The sequence below is a fragment of the Carassius auratus genome, chromosome 21, assembly GCF_003368295.1.
Source record: "Carassius auratus strain Wakin chromosome 21, ASM336829v1, whole genome shotgun sequence".
NCBI lineage: Eukaryota > Metazoa > Chordata > Actinopteri > Cypriniformes > Cyprinidae > Carassius > Carassius auratus.
The window spans coordinates 140,348-160,019 of NC_039263.1; the positions used below are offsets into that span (position 1 = coordinate 140,348).

General features: G+C 37.1%; 1 protein-coding gene across 1 annotated transcript; it reads left to right on the forward strand.

Annotated features, from left to right (window-relative positions):
• The first annotated feature begins 814 nt into the window (after positions 1-814).
• On the forward strand, positions 815-12,617 carry LOC113038077 (protein POF1B-like). The gene is made up of 12 exons (XM_026195282.1): positions 815-853; positions 1,878-2,143; positions 2,674-2,707; positions 3,187-3,267; positions 3,570-3,662; positions 4,378-4,491; positions 4,595-4,747; positions 5,384-5,503; positions 9,161-9,289; positions 9,915-9,988; positions 10,079-10,202; positions 11,260-12,617. Exons 1-11 carry the CDS (start codon positions 815-817, stop codon positions 10,197-10,199), a joined length of 1,224 nt encoding a protein of 407 aa, XP_026051067.1. The 3' UTR covers positions 10,200-10,202; positions 11,260-12,617.
• The last annotated feature ends 7,055 nt before the right edge of the window (positions 12,618-19,672 follow it).

Below are 19,672 nucleotides of genomic sequence, written 5' to 3' on the forward strand. Positions count from 1 at the left end.
TCATTTGGATTACAATGCATATTTTCCAGGATTTGTGACATCACAAAGATGGACGAATGGGATGAGACCTGGTTGAGCTGCACTAGAGCAGACAACGAGTGTTATCACTATGTCAGAGTGTTCCCAAGACAGACGAGATTGGATTGGTAACAATCATCCGGGTTTAAAATCGCACTCAAATTGATTAGATTTTGACGCAATATTTAAACTGAATCTCGCAGCTGGCAGCTTTGGTAAGAGGCAGGACATTTCCCGACCAGGTGCAGAGTGCTGTCAGTCACATCTAACCAACCACAGCACATATTTCAGAAGGCCCGCCTTCATTTGATACAGGAACTATTCAAGCCGTTCATGCCAGACTGGGGAGAGAGGTATTGTAATGTAAAATATGTGAAAAAATAATGTGTTTTTCAAACAACCTAGTATGAGAGTCTGTTCTAGTACACCCCCAAAACTAAATCAAGACTTTGCAAAAGAGCATAATAGGACCCCTTTAAAAAGTAGCTTTCACAGCTTTATATATTATCTAATCTTAAAGGTAGAGTAGGCGATTTTGGAGAGGTTAGCAATAGCAAACAAGCTTTGAAAGCATAAGATACCACCCTCCCTGTAAATCACTCTCCAAAGCCACCTCTACTCCAAAACACATGAACGTTCAGAGGCAGACCAGAGGCTAACCAGTGACACGATGAGAGACGGCATAGGTCTGGAGGGCTGAATGCAATGCTGGTTACCTCATGGTGAGAAAACATTATAAAGAGCATAATATTACAATAATAGCATCATCCATTCTCACTCGGTCTACAGTAGCGTAATGGAATGCGCTGATGATGTATCGTGTCTGCGCGAAAAGGTATGCAAATATATCTGTTGACAGTCAGATAGGACCGAGGGATATGATTGGATGATCGGTTTATGGTCCTACGCTTTCCACAGACAATACACAAATACATTTACTGACTGTAAACTCAGCAGTTGCTATCGGGATATGAAGAGACTTTCAGCCAGCATAACAAAAAATTTTTTTGAACCAAATCACTTCCCCCGACTTTTAAAGAGAAAACAGATATTTAGCAATAGAAATTATGGATTTCTTTGAATTTTTAACATGACATAGAATTTTTTTTTCATTGCAGAATGTAATATAACTCTTTATATAAGTTGGGTTGGATATTCAAATTATGTCCAACTTTATCTGCATACATACAGTATACTCATGTACACCACATTATACACTGCAACATCATTATATTCTGTAAGACTGCTTTTGAACATTGTGTACTGTGGGAAAACTATGAAAAACTTTGAAAAATCAGCAATGCAGATCATTTAAAATATGCATATATTGGCCGATCATATTGTGCATTTCCACCGCTACTAATGCTTTCTAGTGGACGACAATGTACAAAATGTAGAATTTGCATAAAGAACCACTCATTAACATCTTCAGTAACTGCATGAGCCATTTTTTTTTGCCGCTCCCCAGGATGCCTTTAGTATGTATAGTCCACTCAGTTCTTGGTATGTAGTTTTCTTTGCTGCTTTTAAGAGTATTGTTAAAGAAGTCACTCAGGAGTGATCTGAATTGACAGAAAGGGGTGTGGTGTTTCACTCACTTTGAGGTGTGGACTGGCTGATGACTCTCAATCACATTCCAGTTTAAAGAATTGAACACATACTTGGAAAAAGTGAACCCTCATTTCTAAGCATACATAGACAGAGGTTGTGGCCTTCTTGTGAAGTTTCCTCCGTTTTGACCTACTAACTGTTATGTAAGAATCACATTTTGCATGTTACAAGGAAGAGCAGTGTTGATCCTGTAACTGATTTGTTTGATTAATTGATGAAAATAGCATATTTTTGTAACTAAATGAAAGTTTAGCAATCCCACTCAAAATATCCTGTCCATCCGTTATGCCTTTTTCCAGTCGGAGCTGGTGGAGACATCAAGCATTCGAGAGGAAGTCGTGGACCTGAAAGAAATAAAGAATGGTCATTCTGAGATTAAGACCGAGGTTATCGATGTGGAACCGATCGCCAAGATGGACAACCGCTTCTTTGGCGAGCTTCTTGCCGAGGTTTACCGTAAAAACAGCGATATTCACACCTGCATCTCCGAGCATGTGGCCAAGATTCGTGGAAGGTGAGGTGCTGCTCTTTATTTATATTTAACGATCTAGAACACCCTTCATAATACATCACAAGCTAATTTGTAAAATTGCGTCAATAAATTACAATTTAAATGTAGTTGTGCTGTGCAAATTGCATTTTCCATTCTTAAATTTTTTTTTTTTTTTTTTTTGGAAAAATTTGAAGTTGAAGATTTGCATGCAGATAACCCTTACCAGCCATTAACCCCGTCAATCTAAATCATTGAAGACTTGAGAAATTGAGAAAACCAAATACAGGCCATTATCTAAAAGGAAATCTCACCTGTTTACTTAATCTGCTGTCACCTTCACAAATGACTTATTAGAGTGTTCAAAAACCTGAAACCTCAACACCCTGTCCAAAACTGCAATGCTTAATCCAGTGAGTAATGGCGAGTTAATAGGTTCTGTACTTTACATGTTGGAAATGATTGTGAGAACAGAAACACCTCTGGACGCCTCTGCTTTAAGGCTCTCTTTTTTTCTTTTTTTGACTCAATCATATTGTTCTTTGTCTCTGCAGGAAACACCTTCTGGACCCCACCATTGACTACAAGGTAGGGAGTGGCAAATTGTTCAGTTCCTGTGGATTTGGGTGAACGTTTTCAATGTTGCATAAAGGATTTCAAGTTTCAGTTGGTTAATTCTAAACCTTAATGTTATCATTAGCGATGAAAATCAATCAATGACATTAATATCACTTTTGCATTTTTTGACATTTGCTAAAAAAAAAAAAAATGTTGTTCATGGACACAGAAACTTCACTGCACCTGTACTATAGTGAAAATGTTTTTACATCTCATTTTCATATTTTTGTTGGGGCAAGTAAATGTATGGTCGTGATACCATAATAAAGAAAGAAGAATCATTTTAAATGTAATTATTTGAACAGAAAAGCATATTAAGTAGTATGCACTGCATAAACGTTTTTTACCTATTATATAATTTTTTTATAAAGTTGTTAAACTTCATACAGTGAAGTTGATGAACACATATATCTGTCTCTCTGTGTGTGTGTGTGTGTGTGTGTGTGTAGGTGGAAAAAGAAGAAATCGAGAGTGTCATTCCTGAAGGAGTGTCCGAACTGACTAAGCAGCAAATCCGCTACCTGCTGCAGGTGAGAGCTTACAGACACATTATGAATGTCAGCCTCACCCACCTCTCAGTACACCCCACCCTCAGACGCCTCTGCTGACAGCAGATCATTCGTTTATGAGCCTGTCCCAGGAACCCGTTTCTCCAGGCACAACCGAGTCTCACAGTTGTTCTGTTTATTTCACATAGGAATACAATAAAAATAGACACCCACAGATAGTTTTTTAAAAGTTGTTTAACATTATAGATGTGTGACACATTCAACTTTGAGTTAGTTAGATTAGATTAGATTAGATTAAACGTTCTCTTCTTTCTCTCATGTAGACTCGTATGACGGCTGATAAGACCATGCGTCTGTTGATGGCCACATTCAGCAGTCTGCGAGAGGAGCTAGTGCATATGCAGGATGATCTGAGGGTGAGTACAATCATTCTACCACTAAACCAAACAACAGTGTCCTGTCCTGTAGAAACAGTCCTCATTTTCCACTGTATGGTGATGAAATATTAGGTTCTGCCCCGTGGGCGTGTGTTTGTTGTACAACCCAGCTTTCAGCTGACCTTGTCTTTTTCAAGGTGTGATGCATGTAGAAACCGATTCAAAGCTATGATGCAACAGCCCTTCAATATTACATCATTTTCATTTTGTTGCAAATAAAACTATTTTTATCAAAGTATTTATACAGAATGTTTTTTTATATATACATGGGAAATTACAAGACTTCATATGTCAACTATAATAATATGCATGTTGTTTTTGCAATATCAAATTCAGATTATTGTGGAATGTCATAAGTATATCACAAAAATCAAACCTGGTGTGTTGGTACAGCAAGGGGTATATCTTCCAAAGCTTTAATTTCCTGTTTGACTGAAGCCTCCGCTCAGTTAAATAAAAAACATCATTGGGTCACTGCAGATACATGAACATCTTTTCATTCAGTAAGCCAACATGGTGTGACCAACAGCTACTGAAGACTACAGCAACTACATCAGTGTCTGTGCTGCCTTCCACTTAAAGTATGGAAAGCGTTTCTCCCTTTTGAAAACCCAAAAGCCTATTTTTATTACACTAACCATGCAGTTACATGGTTTGTTGCATGTGGATTTATTGTGTGTGTTTTATGGTGCAGCGTCTGGAGAGCGAGAAGGAGGAGCTGGAGAGAGATCTGAGCTTCAAGGCAGATCAGGCTCTGCAATACGACCGACTACTGGAGACCGTTCGGGAGCACAACAGACAGCTGCAGGTAGGGGGCGCCACCACAAAACTTCCCTTCATCACCCTTCATCGCTTCTGCAAAAAATCAATAACACTCAAATAATCATGACATTATATAATATCTCTCTCAGGCTTCTGTGAAGGAAAGTAATAATGCTCAGCGTATTCTAGAAAGTCAGCTACTGACCATGCAGAGCAAGGACCCCAGCAAAGACTTCCAAATTAAAGAATTGGAGGGCAGCAAAAGAGCTTTGGAGCAGGAGAACGAGCTGCTCAGGAAGAAGGTGGGCAAAATAAACTCCGTTTTTTTAACTGCATGTGTTCAGTAAGTGCGTAATCACAAATATTTACATTTAGAAACACATTTGCTGCGTAATAAATTATTTTTTTTTTTACTTTTTATTATTTAAATACTACTTATTACAGAAACTTGTTGTGAACGTGTAAATATAATTAAGCCTATGTGTTGTTACATGAACAATTAGAAAAAAACAACAACAGCATGTTATACACATGACAGCTCTCGGTTCATTTCCAGACAGATATGAATTAAATTGATGGTTCATTAAGTCACATCCATCACCGCTCTGTTGGCCTGTTTCACTTAACATTTCATTAAAAGAACTGACATGTCTGAGTCAATCGTTCATAAAGCCGACTGCACTGGTCACACTGCATGTTTGTGTGCGGTGAAGTGTGCACTAAAGGCAAAGCTGATGGTTCATGGACATTTAAACTCAGCACAGTCAATTCACAATGTAAACTCACAGCACAGGTACATCAACTTTGTGATGTTATCATTTATTGTTGTCAAATACAGTGATAATTAGAAGTCTTGCATCTTGTGTAAATTCCAAGATCTTATTTTTGTTTTCTTCCTTTTAATGTTTTGTGTGGATTTCTGGGCATGTCTCCCACAGCTGGCCGGGCAGTGCAGTAGTTCGACTGTCCAAATCAAAACACAGGAGCTGTCCAGAGAGTATGAACAGATGCTGAGAGATCTACGAGAGGAGAAGGACAGAGAACTCAGTAACCTGCGGGTAAATAAGGAGAAAAAACAAACAAACACCTTTTGTCACTTTTAGCTAAAACCCACTTAACCATGGTAAAATTGGTATAATGCACAGCCTCAAGTTGCTAATGACTTTTATAAAATGGCATCTAGACCAATATGATAACGACTCAAATGTAAACGGACTCAAATATAGTTCAGTAATATAGTGATGTTTCCAAATTGTTGGCTGTGTATGGTTGTCAAACTGTTTAGTTTTAAATACACTACCCTTCAAATCTTTGAGGTTGGAAAGATTTTTGGAATGTTTTTGAAGGAAGTTTCTTATGCTCAACAAGACTGCATTGATTAACATCACAAAAAAACTGTAATAATGTTAAATATTATTACAATTTAAAAGTACCATTTTCTATTTGAATGTATTTTGGAATCTATTTTATTCCTGGCAAATCTGAATTTTCAGCAGTCTTTACTCCAGTCTTTAGTGTCACGAGATCCTTAAGAAATCTGACCTTGGACCACAAAACCAGTCAGAAGGGTATTTATTTATTTATTTTTTTTAATTTATACATCACGTGAAAGTAAGCTGAATAAACAAGCTTTCTATAGATGTATAGTTTATTAGGATTGGACAATATCAACTATTTTGAAAATTTCGAATCTGAGGGTGCAAAAAAAAAACAATATTGAGAAAATTGCCTTCAAAATCATCCAAATTAAAGGGGGGGTGAAATGCTCGTTTTCACTCAATATCCTGTTAATCTTGAGTACCTATAGAGTAGTACTGCATCCTTCATAACTCCAAAAAGTCTTTATTTTTATTATATTTATAAGAGAAAGATAGTCTGTACCGATTTTTCCTGGAAAAACACGAGCGCCTAGAGGCGTGACGTGTGGGCGGAGCTAAAGAATTACGAGCGCCAGTAGGCTTTTGAGTTGAGAGCATGTGGAAGCTGTGAAACAGATCCAGAGGCTGAAATTTAACAAGAGCAGCATCAGTAAAGGCGTTATGCTATGTGGTATGTACTGAAACTGTATATACAGTATTGTTCAAAATAATAGCAGTACAATGTGACTAACCAAAATAATCAAGGTTTTTAGTATATTTTTTATTGCTACGTGGCAAACAAGTTACCAGTAGGTTCAGTAGATTGTCAGAAAACAAACAAGACCCAGCATTCATGATATGCACGCTCTTAAGGCTGTGCAATTGGGCAATTAGTTGAAAGGGGTGTGTTCAAAAAAATAGCAGTGTCTACCTTTGACTGTACAAACTCAAAACTATTTTGTACAAACACCTTTTTTTTCTGGGATTTAGCAATCCTGTGAATCACTAAACTAATATTTAGTTGTATGACCACAGTTTTTTTAAAACTGCTTGACATCTGTGTGGCATGGAGTCAACCAACTTGTGGCACCTCTCAGCTGTTATTCCACTCCATGATTCTTTAACAACATTCCACAATTCATTCACATTTCTTGGTTTTGCTTCAGAAACAGCATTTTTGATATCACCCCACAAGTTCTCAATTGGATTAAGGTCTGGAGATTGGGCTGGCCACTCTATAACATTAATTTTGTTGGTTTGGAACCAAGACTTTGCCCGTTTACTAGTGTGTTTTGGGTCATTGTCTTGTTGAAACAACCATTTCAAGGGCATGTCCTCTTCAGCATAGGGCAACATGACCTCTTCAAGTATTTTAACATATGCAAACTGATCCATGATCCCTGGTATGCGATAAATAGGCCCAACACCATAGTAGGAGAAACATGCCCATATCATGATGCTTGCACCTCCATGCTTCACTGTCTTCACTGTGTACTGTGGCTTGAATTCAGAGTTTGGGGGTCGTCTCACAAACTGCCTGTGGCCCTTGGACCCAAAAAGAACAATTTTACTCTCATCAGTCCACAAAATGTTCCTCCATTTCTCTTTAGGCCAGTTGATGTGTTCTTTGGCAAATTGTAACCTCTTCTGCACATGCCTTTTTTTTAACAGAGGGACTTTGCGGGGGATTCTTGAAAATAGATTAGCTTCACACAGACGTCTTCTAACTGTCACAGTACTTACAGGTAACTCCAGACTGTCTTTGATCATCCTGGAGGTGATCATTGGCTGAGCCTTTGCCATTCTGGTTATTCTTCTATCCATTTTGATGGTTGTCTTCCGTTTTCTTCCACGTCTCTCTGGTTTTGCTCTCCATTTTAAGGCATTGGAGATCATTTTAGCTGAACAGCCTATCATTTTTTGCACCTCTTTATAGGTTTTCCCCTCTCTAATCAACTTTTTAATCAAAGTACGCTGTTCTTCTGAACAATGTCTTGAACGACCCATTTTCCTCAGCTTTCAAATGCATGTTCAACAAGTGTTGGCTTCATCCTTAAATAGGGGCCACCTGATTCACACCTGTTTCTTCACAAAATTGATGACCTCAGTGATTGAATGCCACACTGCTATTTTTTTGAACACATCCCTTTCAACTAATTCAACTAATTGCCCAATTGCACAGCCTTAAGAGCGTGCATATCATGAATGCTGGGTCTCATTTGTTTTCTGAGAATCTACTGAACCTACTGGTAACTTGTTTGCCACGTAGCAATAAAAAAATATACGAAAAACCTTGATTATTCTGGTTAGTCACATTGTACTGCTATTATTTTGAACAATACTGTATTTGCTTAGCGGTTTTGGAAAATGACTAAGTTCCACTTTATGTCGTCTTTTTTTTTTTTTTAAGCTGTACATGTGGAAAGTGCAGTTTGATGACAACATCGCATGTTGTTTACTTGATGTGCTTACGCGCTGATAACTAAGTTAACAACACAGAGATATTTGAAGCAGTTTTACTCACCGCATGCGGTTCCAACACACGATCGTGACCCTTTTTAGTTGGGACTGCATTATCCTTAAGAAATAAACGATGTGCAATCCGAAATGCAGGGAACAAACAAAAACACTTGCACAACTCCGTTGATGCTCTGTAAAAATAAAATCCATCCACTGGTCCCTTAATGCTGTTTCTCTTTTGGTAATCTGTGCAGGGTTGTCTTGCCCTGGCAACCAAAAACACACTTCTTTTGTGACTTTTCGCGACGCTCTCGCTCTGATCAGGCTGTGCTCAGCCTCTCTCTGCTCTGCTATATGGGAGCGCGCGCTCTTCCGGCAGAAGAGCGCGCACTTAGGACCCATATAAGGAAATTCCGCTCCATCTAACGTCACACAGAGCCATACTCAAAAAAAACTTTCCGAAACTTGTTACAAACCGGAAGAGGTTTTTTTGGAACAAAAATACTCCTTCAAACGTACAACTTAATTTTTGAAACTTTGTCCATGTTTAGCATGGGAATCCAACTCTTTAACAGTGTAAAAAACTCAGTATGCATGAAATAGCATTTCACCCCCCCTTTAAGTTCTAAGCAATGCATTTTACTAATCAAAACTTAAGTTTTGATATATTTATGGTAGGAAATGTACAAAATATCTTCAGGGAGCATGATCTTTATTTAATATTCACTTATTATCAATTGAATGCATCCTTTTTGAATAAAACGATTCATTTCTTAAAATAAAAAAAATAAAACAGAAACCAAATGGTGTGAATGGTAGTGTATAAACATACGGTCTAAAATAAAATTCTAGATTACATTAATTACATAATGCATATTCTTATTTATTCTTTTCTAGAGTCAACTTGTAAAGATCCAGACCGAGCGCACTATTATACAGACCTCTGACAGCGGTTTGGAGATGCGTATCTCTGAGCTTCTGTCCAAACTAGAGCAGCGTGAAAGTGTCATCAAACACCAGGAAGAGGTACGTCAACACTATTATACAGACATAAGATGCACACAATCAGTCCTGCCATGTGATGTAGCTGCGTGACATTAGCCCAATGTTTCCTTGAGTTATGGCCGTCAACAGTAACCGAAATTTGACAGCTTGAACGCCTGCTGGGAAAACTTAAAGCTCAATGTGTTGAGTCGTTGCCTTTTTTGAACCTTTAATTTCTGTCATGCCATGTAACATTTATTTATTTTATTTTATTTTTTAATTTAATCCCTGTTTTAACCCTTAAATTATGGACCAATAGGATTACAGTTAATCGAGGTTTACTATATTACCATATTACATTTGTTATATACATTCTTTTTTGTTGTAGTTGTAAAAACAGATATTTAATAATATTATTTAATCAGACCATACTGACATGTTTAAGGAAAACATTATGAAGTCTGTTTCTGAACAAGAATAAGAATGGTTCTCATCGTAAGGAGTGGCAATTGACATCATAGTTCACATTCTTTTGCTTTTTTTAGCCTCTGCATTATCTCAGCCTCATTACTTTTCAGGAATGTGAATTCATTGTACAATTTGAAAAGATGCCTCTCTTCTTTCCTATTAGAGTACTTAATTCTGACCTTTGACCTCGCGTTTTCAGGAAATCAGACGACTCAAACAGCAGAAGACCGACTCCAACTCCAGCAGTACAACGAGGACTGTCGTTACCAAGAGGTGTGTATATATCGCATATAAGAACCATGTGGAAACTAAACTGCAATTCAGTCCTAATCGTCATTTTAAACTTTTTCCTATCATGAGCAGATACATGAACCAGTACCCTATTCTGGGTCTGCTGAGTGACGAGTACCAGTACACACCACCCATTAAAGAGGACAGGACTGTCATCATCGAGAGTACGGGGGTCAGCACGCGAGTCATCTAGACTGTAAGACTTTACATTCTTTGGAAAGGGACACATTTCTCTAGGTGCAATGGCTTTTATGATGCTTTGAAATAAAAGCTTTAAGAAAAGGAGGGCATTTATATAAAAGTCCTAAAGGTACTGTAACCCAAAACTAAAAATCATTGACCTTGGGCTACAGTTTTCAGTTGGTACATGTATATTTCTTGAAAAAGAAACCAAATGGTATGAAGAAACTGTAGGGGCACTAGAAGTTTCACATGATTGCCATCATTTCACACCTTGTCCAAAGCATTTATCTCAAGCATGTGTTTGTCTGGGAACAGAACACTGAAGTACACTGTTCAGTAGTTAATAATAGATGGCTTTCTGGCGTAGAGGGCCCATGCTAAATTCTACTTGAGCATAATTGAACGAGGCTGTCATTCGGAGCCCTACTTGTGATGTCACTGAACTCGCCACAAACTACATTTTGCGAGTGACCTCATTATTTTATACACAGTAAACAATGAAAAAACAAACTGATGCAATATAGCAGAATGCATATTTAATCACATTGCTGCTTAAACGAAGAATTGTCTTGCCATAAGCACAGCAAAGCCCACTGAAACCAGAGGGGCTGTGATCTCGCACTAGTTTTAAACGTTAATATGTGCTGTAAGTTTCAGCAGTACTCCTCTACAGCCCACTGAATGTTTCCATTGACACCGGCAGTGCCAGAACGTCTTTTAGAAAACGTGTCGAGTTGACAAATTCCAGAATGGATGAACCGATTTTTCAAAGTCTCATTGCTGGGCGTACGTTCTGGGAATGAAGCCAGCGCGTCTGTTTCCACACATTTGCATCAGAATGAGGACAGACTGGGCTGCAATTCAAGGTTTACTACAAAGAAAGTTTGCCAGCAGCATTTTATCATTCATAGTACTATACAAAACAAATCACGAAATCTGACAAGCATTCTCGAGCTATAATAAACGCTAACGTGTAGAATAAGTCCCAGAAATAGATAAGATAGTTATCAATTGACCAGTGTATAAGGATTCCTCCCGTCCATAAAGAACTCTTTCTTTCTTTCTGACAGGAATGAACAGGAAGAAGATTTAGAGGCCTCCCCGTGTTCCCGTCCAAATCTCATTCCCTCCCTCTCTCTGCCTGCATGCTGCCCTCCTTCCAGTGGATTCTATTGGTGATGGTGGCGCTGACTTTTTAGTTTCCATGCTTTGGATTTGAATAATGCCGTATGAAGTAAGAACAAGAATGGCGTTTAATTTATTATACATACTACTGATAGTTATTTTTATATTTTTGAGTCCTATGATGCGCCACAAACTTTAGCAGCCTCCTGTCAACACTACGGTAAGCATGTAAATATATGGAGAGAAATGATTTGCAAGTATCATATACGGTACCTTGGTAGGAATAAAAGTTGAGCATTGGCAGTAATGTAAAAGGTGATTCCTGGTTGGTTTTCTTATTCATTTGGGCATATTCATTATGCTAATTCTATTCGGTTTCTATTCTATTTTTGGCTGAATAAAAGTATTCATTTAAAATAATAATAATAAAAAGAACTGATCCCAAACTTTTAAACAGTAGTGTATACATAAACCGGTATAGTGTATCTGAAAACAGGAAATAACATTGTTTACAAAACTGACACAAGGAGGCGCCAACACAGTAATAACACAGTCTTATTTATTGGTTTGGCTGATACTTTGGTAGACCTCTAATATGTAATGTAAGCTGGTGAGGGGTTTTACTGCTTTAAAGTGGTTGATAGCACATGGGGTAACAGTGATTTCTGTAGGCTATCTATACATTCTCACAACTAAACTGTACGGAAAAAAGAAATCTGCCAAATGGTCAACTTTGTACTATATCTAAACACTGGTTAGAAGACATTTTTTAAACAAAATTAACAAACAGAAAAACTCTGCTCCGTAGACACTGGCAGCTATAGGGCTTTTTTTTTTTGTCTGAAACCGCTGGGATGTTTTTGTCATGGTACATTGAATATTTCTACAATTTCTGCATGAATCAAGTGGTTTTTCCACTATATTATTCTTCATAAGACTCTGAGACTTGCTATGTTTGAGTGTGGAGTTTACCTTTATTTCTGTGCAATTGTTAGACTTGAGACTGCTGTGTGATGTCATCAAGCAGTAGATCGAAGCATTACAGGTAGCTTGGATGTCTAGACATTTTTTAAATATCTTGATGTGACCAAAGAAAGTCTGCTCTTTGAACTCTACAACAATACTGTGTTCACGTGATATCCTGACTCAATGCATCTTATCTGTTTAAATGTTGGGGTGCCCCTTTAAATTCTTAAACTTTACAATCAGAGTATTCCATCTGCAGCATTTATCTCTTTTGTGGATGTAACTTTACATCTTGTAACTGTTTGTGCTTGAAATAAAGAATTTTTTGAACTCTTGACATCTGAGGGTGTTTATTTAGAACTCCAAAATAATCTGCTTTGTTTCCTAATTATTTTTCTGGATTGGAATTTTATTTTGGTATTAGTATATATTAGTATTAGTTTTATTTTTATACTATTATAACTTTTAATATTTTGAATTTGATAAGATTTTTATATTTAGTTTTTACTTTAATTTTACTTGTGTTAATTTTTTTATGTCTAAATAGTTTTAAATAAGCTTAAATAATATTTTATTTTATTTCAGTTAATTCAGTTTCAAGTAACAAAAGTTAACAAGAATATCATTGGAATGAATTGCGTAAAAAAGTAAAGCTAGAGTCAAGAAATAACTAGTCTTGTCACCAGAGGGCGCTAAACAACAACGATTCCTTTCTATCACAGGACAGCGATTAAACTTCGCCTCCATCTGCACAATGAGGTCATTATATCCGAAAGGGCTTGACTACCATTTTGTTTCATTCGTAGCATAAAATGGAGTAAATGAAAGTATTTTCCTGTAAATGCCACTTACGATAATCCTGAAAGTTAATTTCAAAACGGAAATAACAGCAAAGTCCTTGCGCACTTTTTTGTTATTATTTAGTTCTTTAGGCAATGTGCATATAGGCCTACTCTAGTTATCTGAATTCAAAAACGTCATTTGTTAAATATAAGTTCTATAAAATAAATGTAGGCTATATGAGTGCCCTGAAAGACAGTTTGTGAGCACCATACTCCACCAGTTACAAAGATGAGATCCAGTAACAGATAACGATGACATAATCAGAGATCAAATCAAATTGGATCTTCAGCTCAAATTTAGCAGAACCTCTTCAAAAAATCAGCCCACACCCATCAGTGAGGTGCTAAACACCACCAGTGCCTTCTGTCCCACAACACCTACAAAGACTTTAAGAACAGACATCACCCCAGACTAATGACATTTCCCCCCTTCACTCGTTTGCTAACTTTCTCTCTCTCTCTCTCTCTCTCTCTCTCTCTCTCTCCGGATGATCCCACGGCCCTGCTGTGCTGTACAGTGCAGTAGGAGAGCAGGGGCAGTAATGCAAAGGCATTGATTATGGCTGATAATTCAGAGCTTTGATGTGGATAATGCAGCCCATCTCTTCCTGCACTGGCCGTGCACTCCCAGCCCCAGGGGCCACAGAGGATATTGGGTTTACAGACACTGCTCAGCCTCTCTCTCTATATCACTCAGTCCATCTTCTATGTGCTTTTGACTTTGGCAAGATGCAGTATTTTATTATAAAGCTTGGCATTATAATACTGTATTTTATTAACCATTAAGCTGATTATTTAAGAGGAAACATTGAGGTTGTTCTGTCTTTGTTGCTTTATGTTTGTGTGTGTGTGTGTATTCAGGTAGACCTTACATTATAAGGAAAATTGTTCCCTCAAAAATGGCAATGTCCAAAATCTAATAATTTCCGTAATATATATATATATATATATATATATATATATATATATATATATATATATATATATATATATATATATATATATTTATATATTACGGAAATCTAAAAATGGAGAAAAGTTTTCTGTGATGGGTAGGGTTAGTGTGAGGGGTTATAAAAAACAGTTTGTACAGTATAACAACCATTACATCGATGGAATATCCTGCTAATACATGGTAATCAGTGTGTGTGTTTGTGTGTGTATGTGTGTGAATACCTGTGCTGTATCCTCTGAGGATGCTTCTGTGTGTGTGTCAGGATGTGTTTCTCTTGTGTAAATCATGTGTTCCATGATCTTTTTCCTCTGTTTCACCAGTGTGTCTCCACTGTATTTATTTAGTTGTGTCTGTTTGTGTCTGGAATCCTTTGCATGCTTGCTTTTTTTCATGGGCTGTTTTTCCCATTTCCCGGAGACACTGATTCATGCGGATAGACGCAGACTCGTTTAACAAAAGAAAGGAACAATTTTTTTTTAGCTGTAGTTGACTTGGACACGGTGAATGCTCAAGTGGTGCTGTTTTTGCATAAAGAGACATAATGCAAAATGTTAATTTTGTATTTTTGATGTAAATAACACATCATTGTGCCTCTTGCCTGTCCTTTTGTCCCTGTGAATTTAAACATACACTTTTCACACTCTCAAGTTTTTTTTTGTCTGCTAACGTCCAACACGGTTTAGCAAAGCTTATCACATCAAACAAAAGGTGCTTCAGCTAAGTACTGAGTTAAGGGTATGAATACTTATAATGCAATGTACTTAGTTTTTCTCAGTTGCTTTGGTGCATTTCTCGAATCATCTTTAATATTTGCAAAGAATGTGCATTTCTTAAAACGTTTGTACAAACAGCACTACACATAATGGATTACCTGCAAAAGCCTTTTAAACTAATCTCTCAAAAGTAAGCATTTATGTCAATGAAAATATCAGTGCCATCAGAATGAAAAGTCCTTGTGTCATTGTTCACAGACAAGACAGTTAAAATGCTTAGTCATTGTGTCAATATAACAGTGCACTCTGTTAGTATTACCTGATGTAAACTATGGCAACAGTTTGGATAATAACTGGATAATTACTGACTTTTTTTTTTTTTTTTTTTTGGGCGGGGGGTGAACTGAGGGCATCTTCAAACTGAGACTGAATTTGAGACTGAAGCAAAAGTTTTGTGGATGCTATTAGGCCATGTCCACTCTACACTCAGCAGTGCGAGAGACTGAATCAGACAGAAGTGCTTCCGCCCCAGGTTCATATTTCCTCACTTCTTGCTGCACTTCAATAATTAATATTCATAATCGCATATCATGTCAGCAGAACACCCTCAGCTTCCTCTGCGGAATGACTGATCCCATCACCAACATCATTTTCCATTGTCACATCAGCATATATTAATAGCTTTATTCTACACGGTATGCAGCTGGAGTTGGCAACCACTGGCCAGCCTCCTGTCATGGGTGGACACTTAATGCAATTATGAGTGAAAGAGTTGAGGGAGCAAACTTTTTGCAGTATTCTATTTGTTTTTGGCTGGTCCTATTGCTATAAATGAATTAACCACTCTGGATTTGGTCCAATATGTATGTGCTTTTTTATACCAAATGTCAACAAGGAAAAAATGTTGCAATATTAATTACATTAAACTGCATTGTTTATTTATTAAAACTATATCACATGAAAGTCTCATAAACTTTTGTTTTATTTATTTTTACATATATAATAACTTAATAAATATACAAAAATGTTCTTAATGTCTGTTACTACTAACTGTATCTTGGCTAAAACAGACTTCTCTTAAAAGGTTGAGTTGTTCAGTTTGACCTGGTAGATTTTCCCAACAAGTAGCCCGTCAGAAACAATCAGTGATGAGTTTTTTCTTCTTAGTGGGCATACTACTGGCGGGCGGCAGATCCTTTTCCTATTTAGTGCCTAAACTCTGGAATAACCTACCTAACATTGTTCGGGAGGCAGACACACTCTTGCAGTTTAAATCTAGATTAAACACCCATCTCTTTAATATCCAAATCTGTTAAAGGATTTTTAGGCTGGATTAATTAGGTAAACCAGAACTGGAAACACTTCCCATAACACCCTATGTACTTGCTACATCATTAAAAGAATGGCATCTACGCTATATTTGTCTGTTTCTCTCTTATTTCGAGGTCACCGTAGCCACCAGATCCAGTCTGTATCCAGACCAGAAGGTCACTGCAGTCACCCGGATCCAGTACGTATCCAGACCAGATGGTGGATCAGCACCTAGAAAGGACCTCTACTGCCCAGAAAGACAGCGGAGACCAGGACAACTAGAGCCCCAGATACAGATCCCCTGTAAAGACCTTGTCTCAGAGGACCACCAGGACAAGACCACAGGAAACAGATGATTCTTCTGCACAATCTGACTTTGCTGCAGCCTGGAATTAAACTACTGGTTTCGTCTGGTCAGAGGAGAACTGGCCCCCCAACTGAGCCTGGTTTCTCCCAAGTTTTTTTCTCCATTCTGTCACCGATGGAGTTTCGGTTCCTTGCCGCTGTCACCTCTGGCTTGCTTAGTTGGGGTCACTTCATCTACAGTGATATCATTGACTTGATTGCAAATAAATGCACAGACACTATTTAAACTGAACAAAGATGACATCACTGAACTCAATGATGAACTGCCTTTAACTATCATTTTGCATCATTGACACACTGTTTTCCTAATGAATGTTGTTCAGTTTATTTGATGTAATGTATTTTGTTTAAAGCGCTATATACGTAAATAAAGGTGACATTGACATTGACATTACTGTTGTGTTTAGCACCCTAATGATAACAATAATAAACTACAGGAAATAAAAGTGCACTTTTTTACACACACAAAATAAGTCATTTTGAATAATGTTCATGCTTTAAGGTCCTTGTCACTGTTTGTGTTTATTGTATGGAAACATGTGATTGACTGATTCCTTCTTCATTATGATTAACCAAAATTGATCCTTAAATGCCAAGATCTTTTAACATATATATATATATATATATATATATATATATATATATATATATATATATATATATATATATATATATACAGATCTTTGTATCTGTACCAGACGAAACCAGTAGTTCAATTCCAGGCTGCAGCAAAGTCAGATTGTGCAGAAGAATCATCTGTTTCCTGTGGTCTTGTCCCGGTGGCCGTCTGAGACAAGGTCTTTACAGGGGATCTGATATATATATATACTTTTTTTTTTTCTTCAGACAAAACTTGCACAAGTGCATGTGATCCACTTTTCTCTTCCTACTAACATCAATGAACACAGAATATATGTTGAAAGATACAGAACAATTCACTGAATTGTAGCTATCATGTCTAATGTAATGGCTCAGTCTGTATTTAAACCACAGAAAGACAATAACATAACTTGTCATGCAACATTATAATTTACCTCTATGTCCATAACTAATTAGTCAACTAGTTTAGTCAACTGAATTTCATACTGTTGTTAACTTTGATCTTACGTATCCTTTATGGCAAAACTGTGCTTAACTCTATTGAACTTCAACTGTAGTTGCATATAATATAATATAATATAATATAATATAATATAATATAATATAATATAATATAATATAATATAATATAATATAATATAATATAATAACCATTACAAAGGGAAGTAATCCTTTGTAATGTTTTACTTTAAAGTATACATTTTTAAATGATTGTTTAAAATAATCTTTTGTTAAGCTTTAAAAAAAGTACACTTAATGTGATGGGTTGACTACGTAATAATAAACATGTAAAGAACACAGAAATATTATATTTAAAATGTACTAAATTGCGACTTCATCTTCACAAATGTGTATTAACAATTATATACAATGCATGTCATTCAAGTTTCAATAGAAATGACATTAAAGTATATTTTAGTTTACCATAAATCATCAGCACATTTGGCATTGTGCTTTAATCATATTTCAAAGGCAATAGACATTTGAATTACATAATAATTATGAAATTACATAGAAAACATATATGTCTTACCTAAGAGGGTAAAAGATTTGAAGTTTAATTACATTTAATATTAATTTAAAATATAATACTTTATCAGTTACACTTTATTTTAAGGTGTTTAATTATACATTTAAGTACTGAGTAATATTAATTAGCTACATGTACTTACCATGTGGTTAGGGTTAGGATTAGAGTTTGGCTTAGGGTTACTTGCATGTAATTATGGATAGTTAATTGTTATTATAATAGTAAGTTCATGTAATGTGCAACAAGGACACCTTAAAATAGTGTTGCCACTTTTTCATATATTTGTAAGTAACATGCAATTTTCGGTGTTTGAAAAGATTCATTTCACACTTAAGTAAATTCTTTAATAAGAATAAGTGCTCTGTTTAAAAGTATGCATACGTGCGCTTCTTTTTCATAAGGAATTATTATAGCACCAACTGTACAATTTACAGCCAGCTGAGAGTTTTCTTTGGCGCTGGATATATATCCAAATTAATCAAACTGACTTAAGAACTTTGACTTAATCAAATCATGACATTTTTTTTCTTCTTGTAAACAATGACCGAATTTTCATGTTTGCTTGAACTACTCCTTTAAAGTCTCAGTGTATCTACTTCATATGACCCGTCGACCCCCTTGCTCCTATAACTAGGGCTCCTGTCAAGGGTCACTGGAGTCCCCCTTCACCCTCGGCCCTCACATACACAAACTCTCCTGACACCGAGACCTCTTTGAGACGAGCAAGTACCTCCGTCTTTTTCCATTGGCTGCCACTTTCCCTCAGCCACTTGACCTTTCTTCCTCTATGCTGTTGGAGTTTCTTAAGAAATGTGCTTGTCCGTCAAGTCGAGGTTTTGACGGGGGCGTGGCCTGGCTAGACATTTCCCTTCCATCTTCTGTTACCTCTCTATCTCCGATCATAAGCCTCCTGACCTCTCCGGGGGAAAGGTGAGCGACTGCTTTCATTCGTGTTATCTTTCCACATGCTCTCTCAGTCTCCTTTCGGTCTATATATCTAGGTTTTGTAGATTTTGACAGTTTCAGCAGTGTCTCGGACCCCAAACAGAGTTTATTTATGAGGACATGCTCAAAGTGTTTGCTCTCATCCTCATTCATCACGTCTTGTCTGTCATTTTATCTTCCCATTTCTTCCTCTGTTTTCTCTTTATCTGTTTATGACAAAGCGAACAGACACTTACGGCAGGTCTGCACTGTCTTAAAGATGTTCTTAAAAGGGCATTCTGGAAACTCTCCTTCTTCTTCCCTCCCTCTATCAGAGCTCAATCATACTTAATGCTGTCTTTCCCCTTACTCCATCCATCTCTGTCATCCTCCCTCTCTCTTTCTCCTTCTCTGAGCCTTTGCTGATGCACTCCTGGCCATTAATAAAAATTTTATACATAGTCAGGAAGTGCATTTGCAGCGGGAGCGGCTGGAGGCTCTCAGGACTCAGGAAATGAGCCTCTGGCTGTCGGCCAGCTCGGCTATTCCGAGGGGCCGGCGGCTCGGCCAATCAGAGAGCTCGCTTCACTTAATGGAATATGGATACTTCACCCCCAAACTATTAGCGACAATTACGTGGTGCGAAGGGGG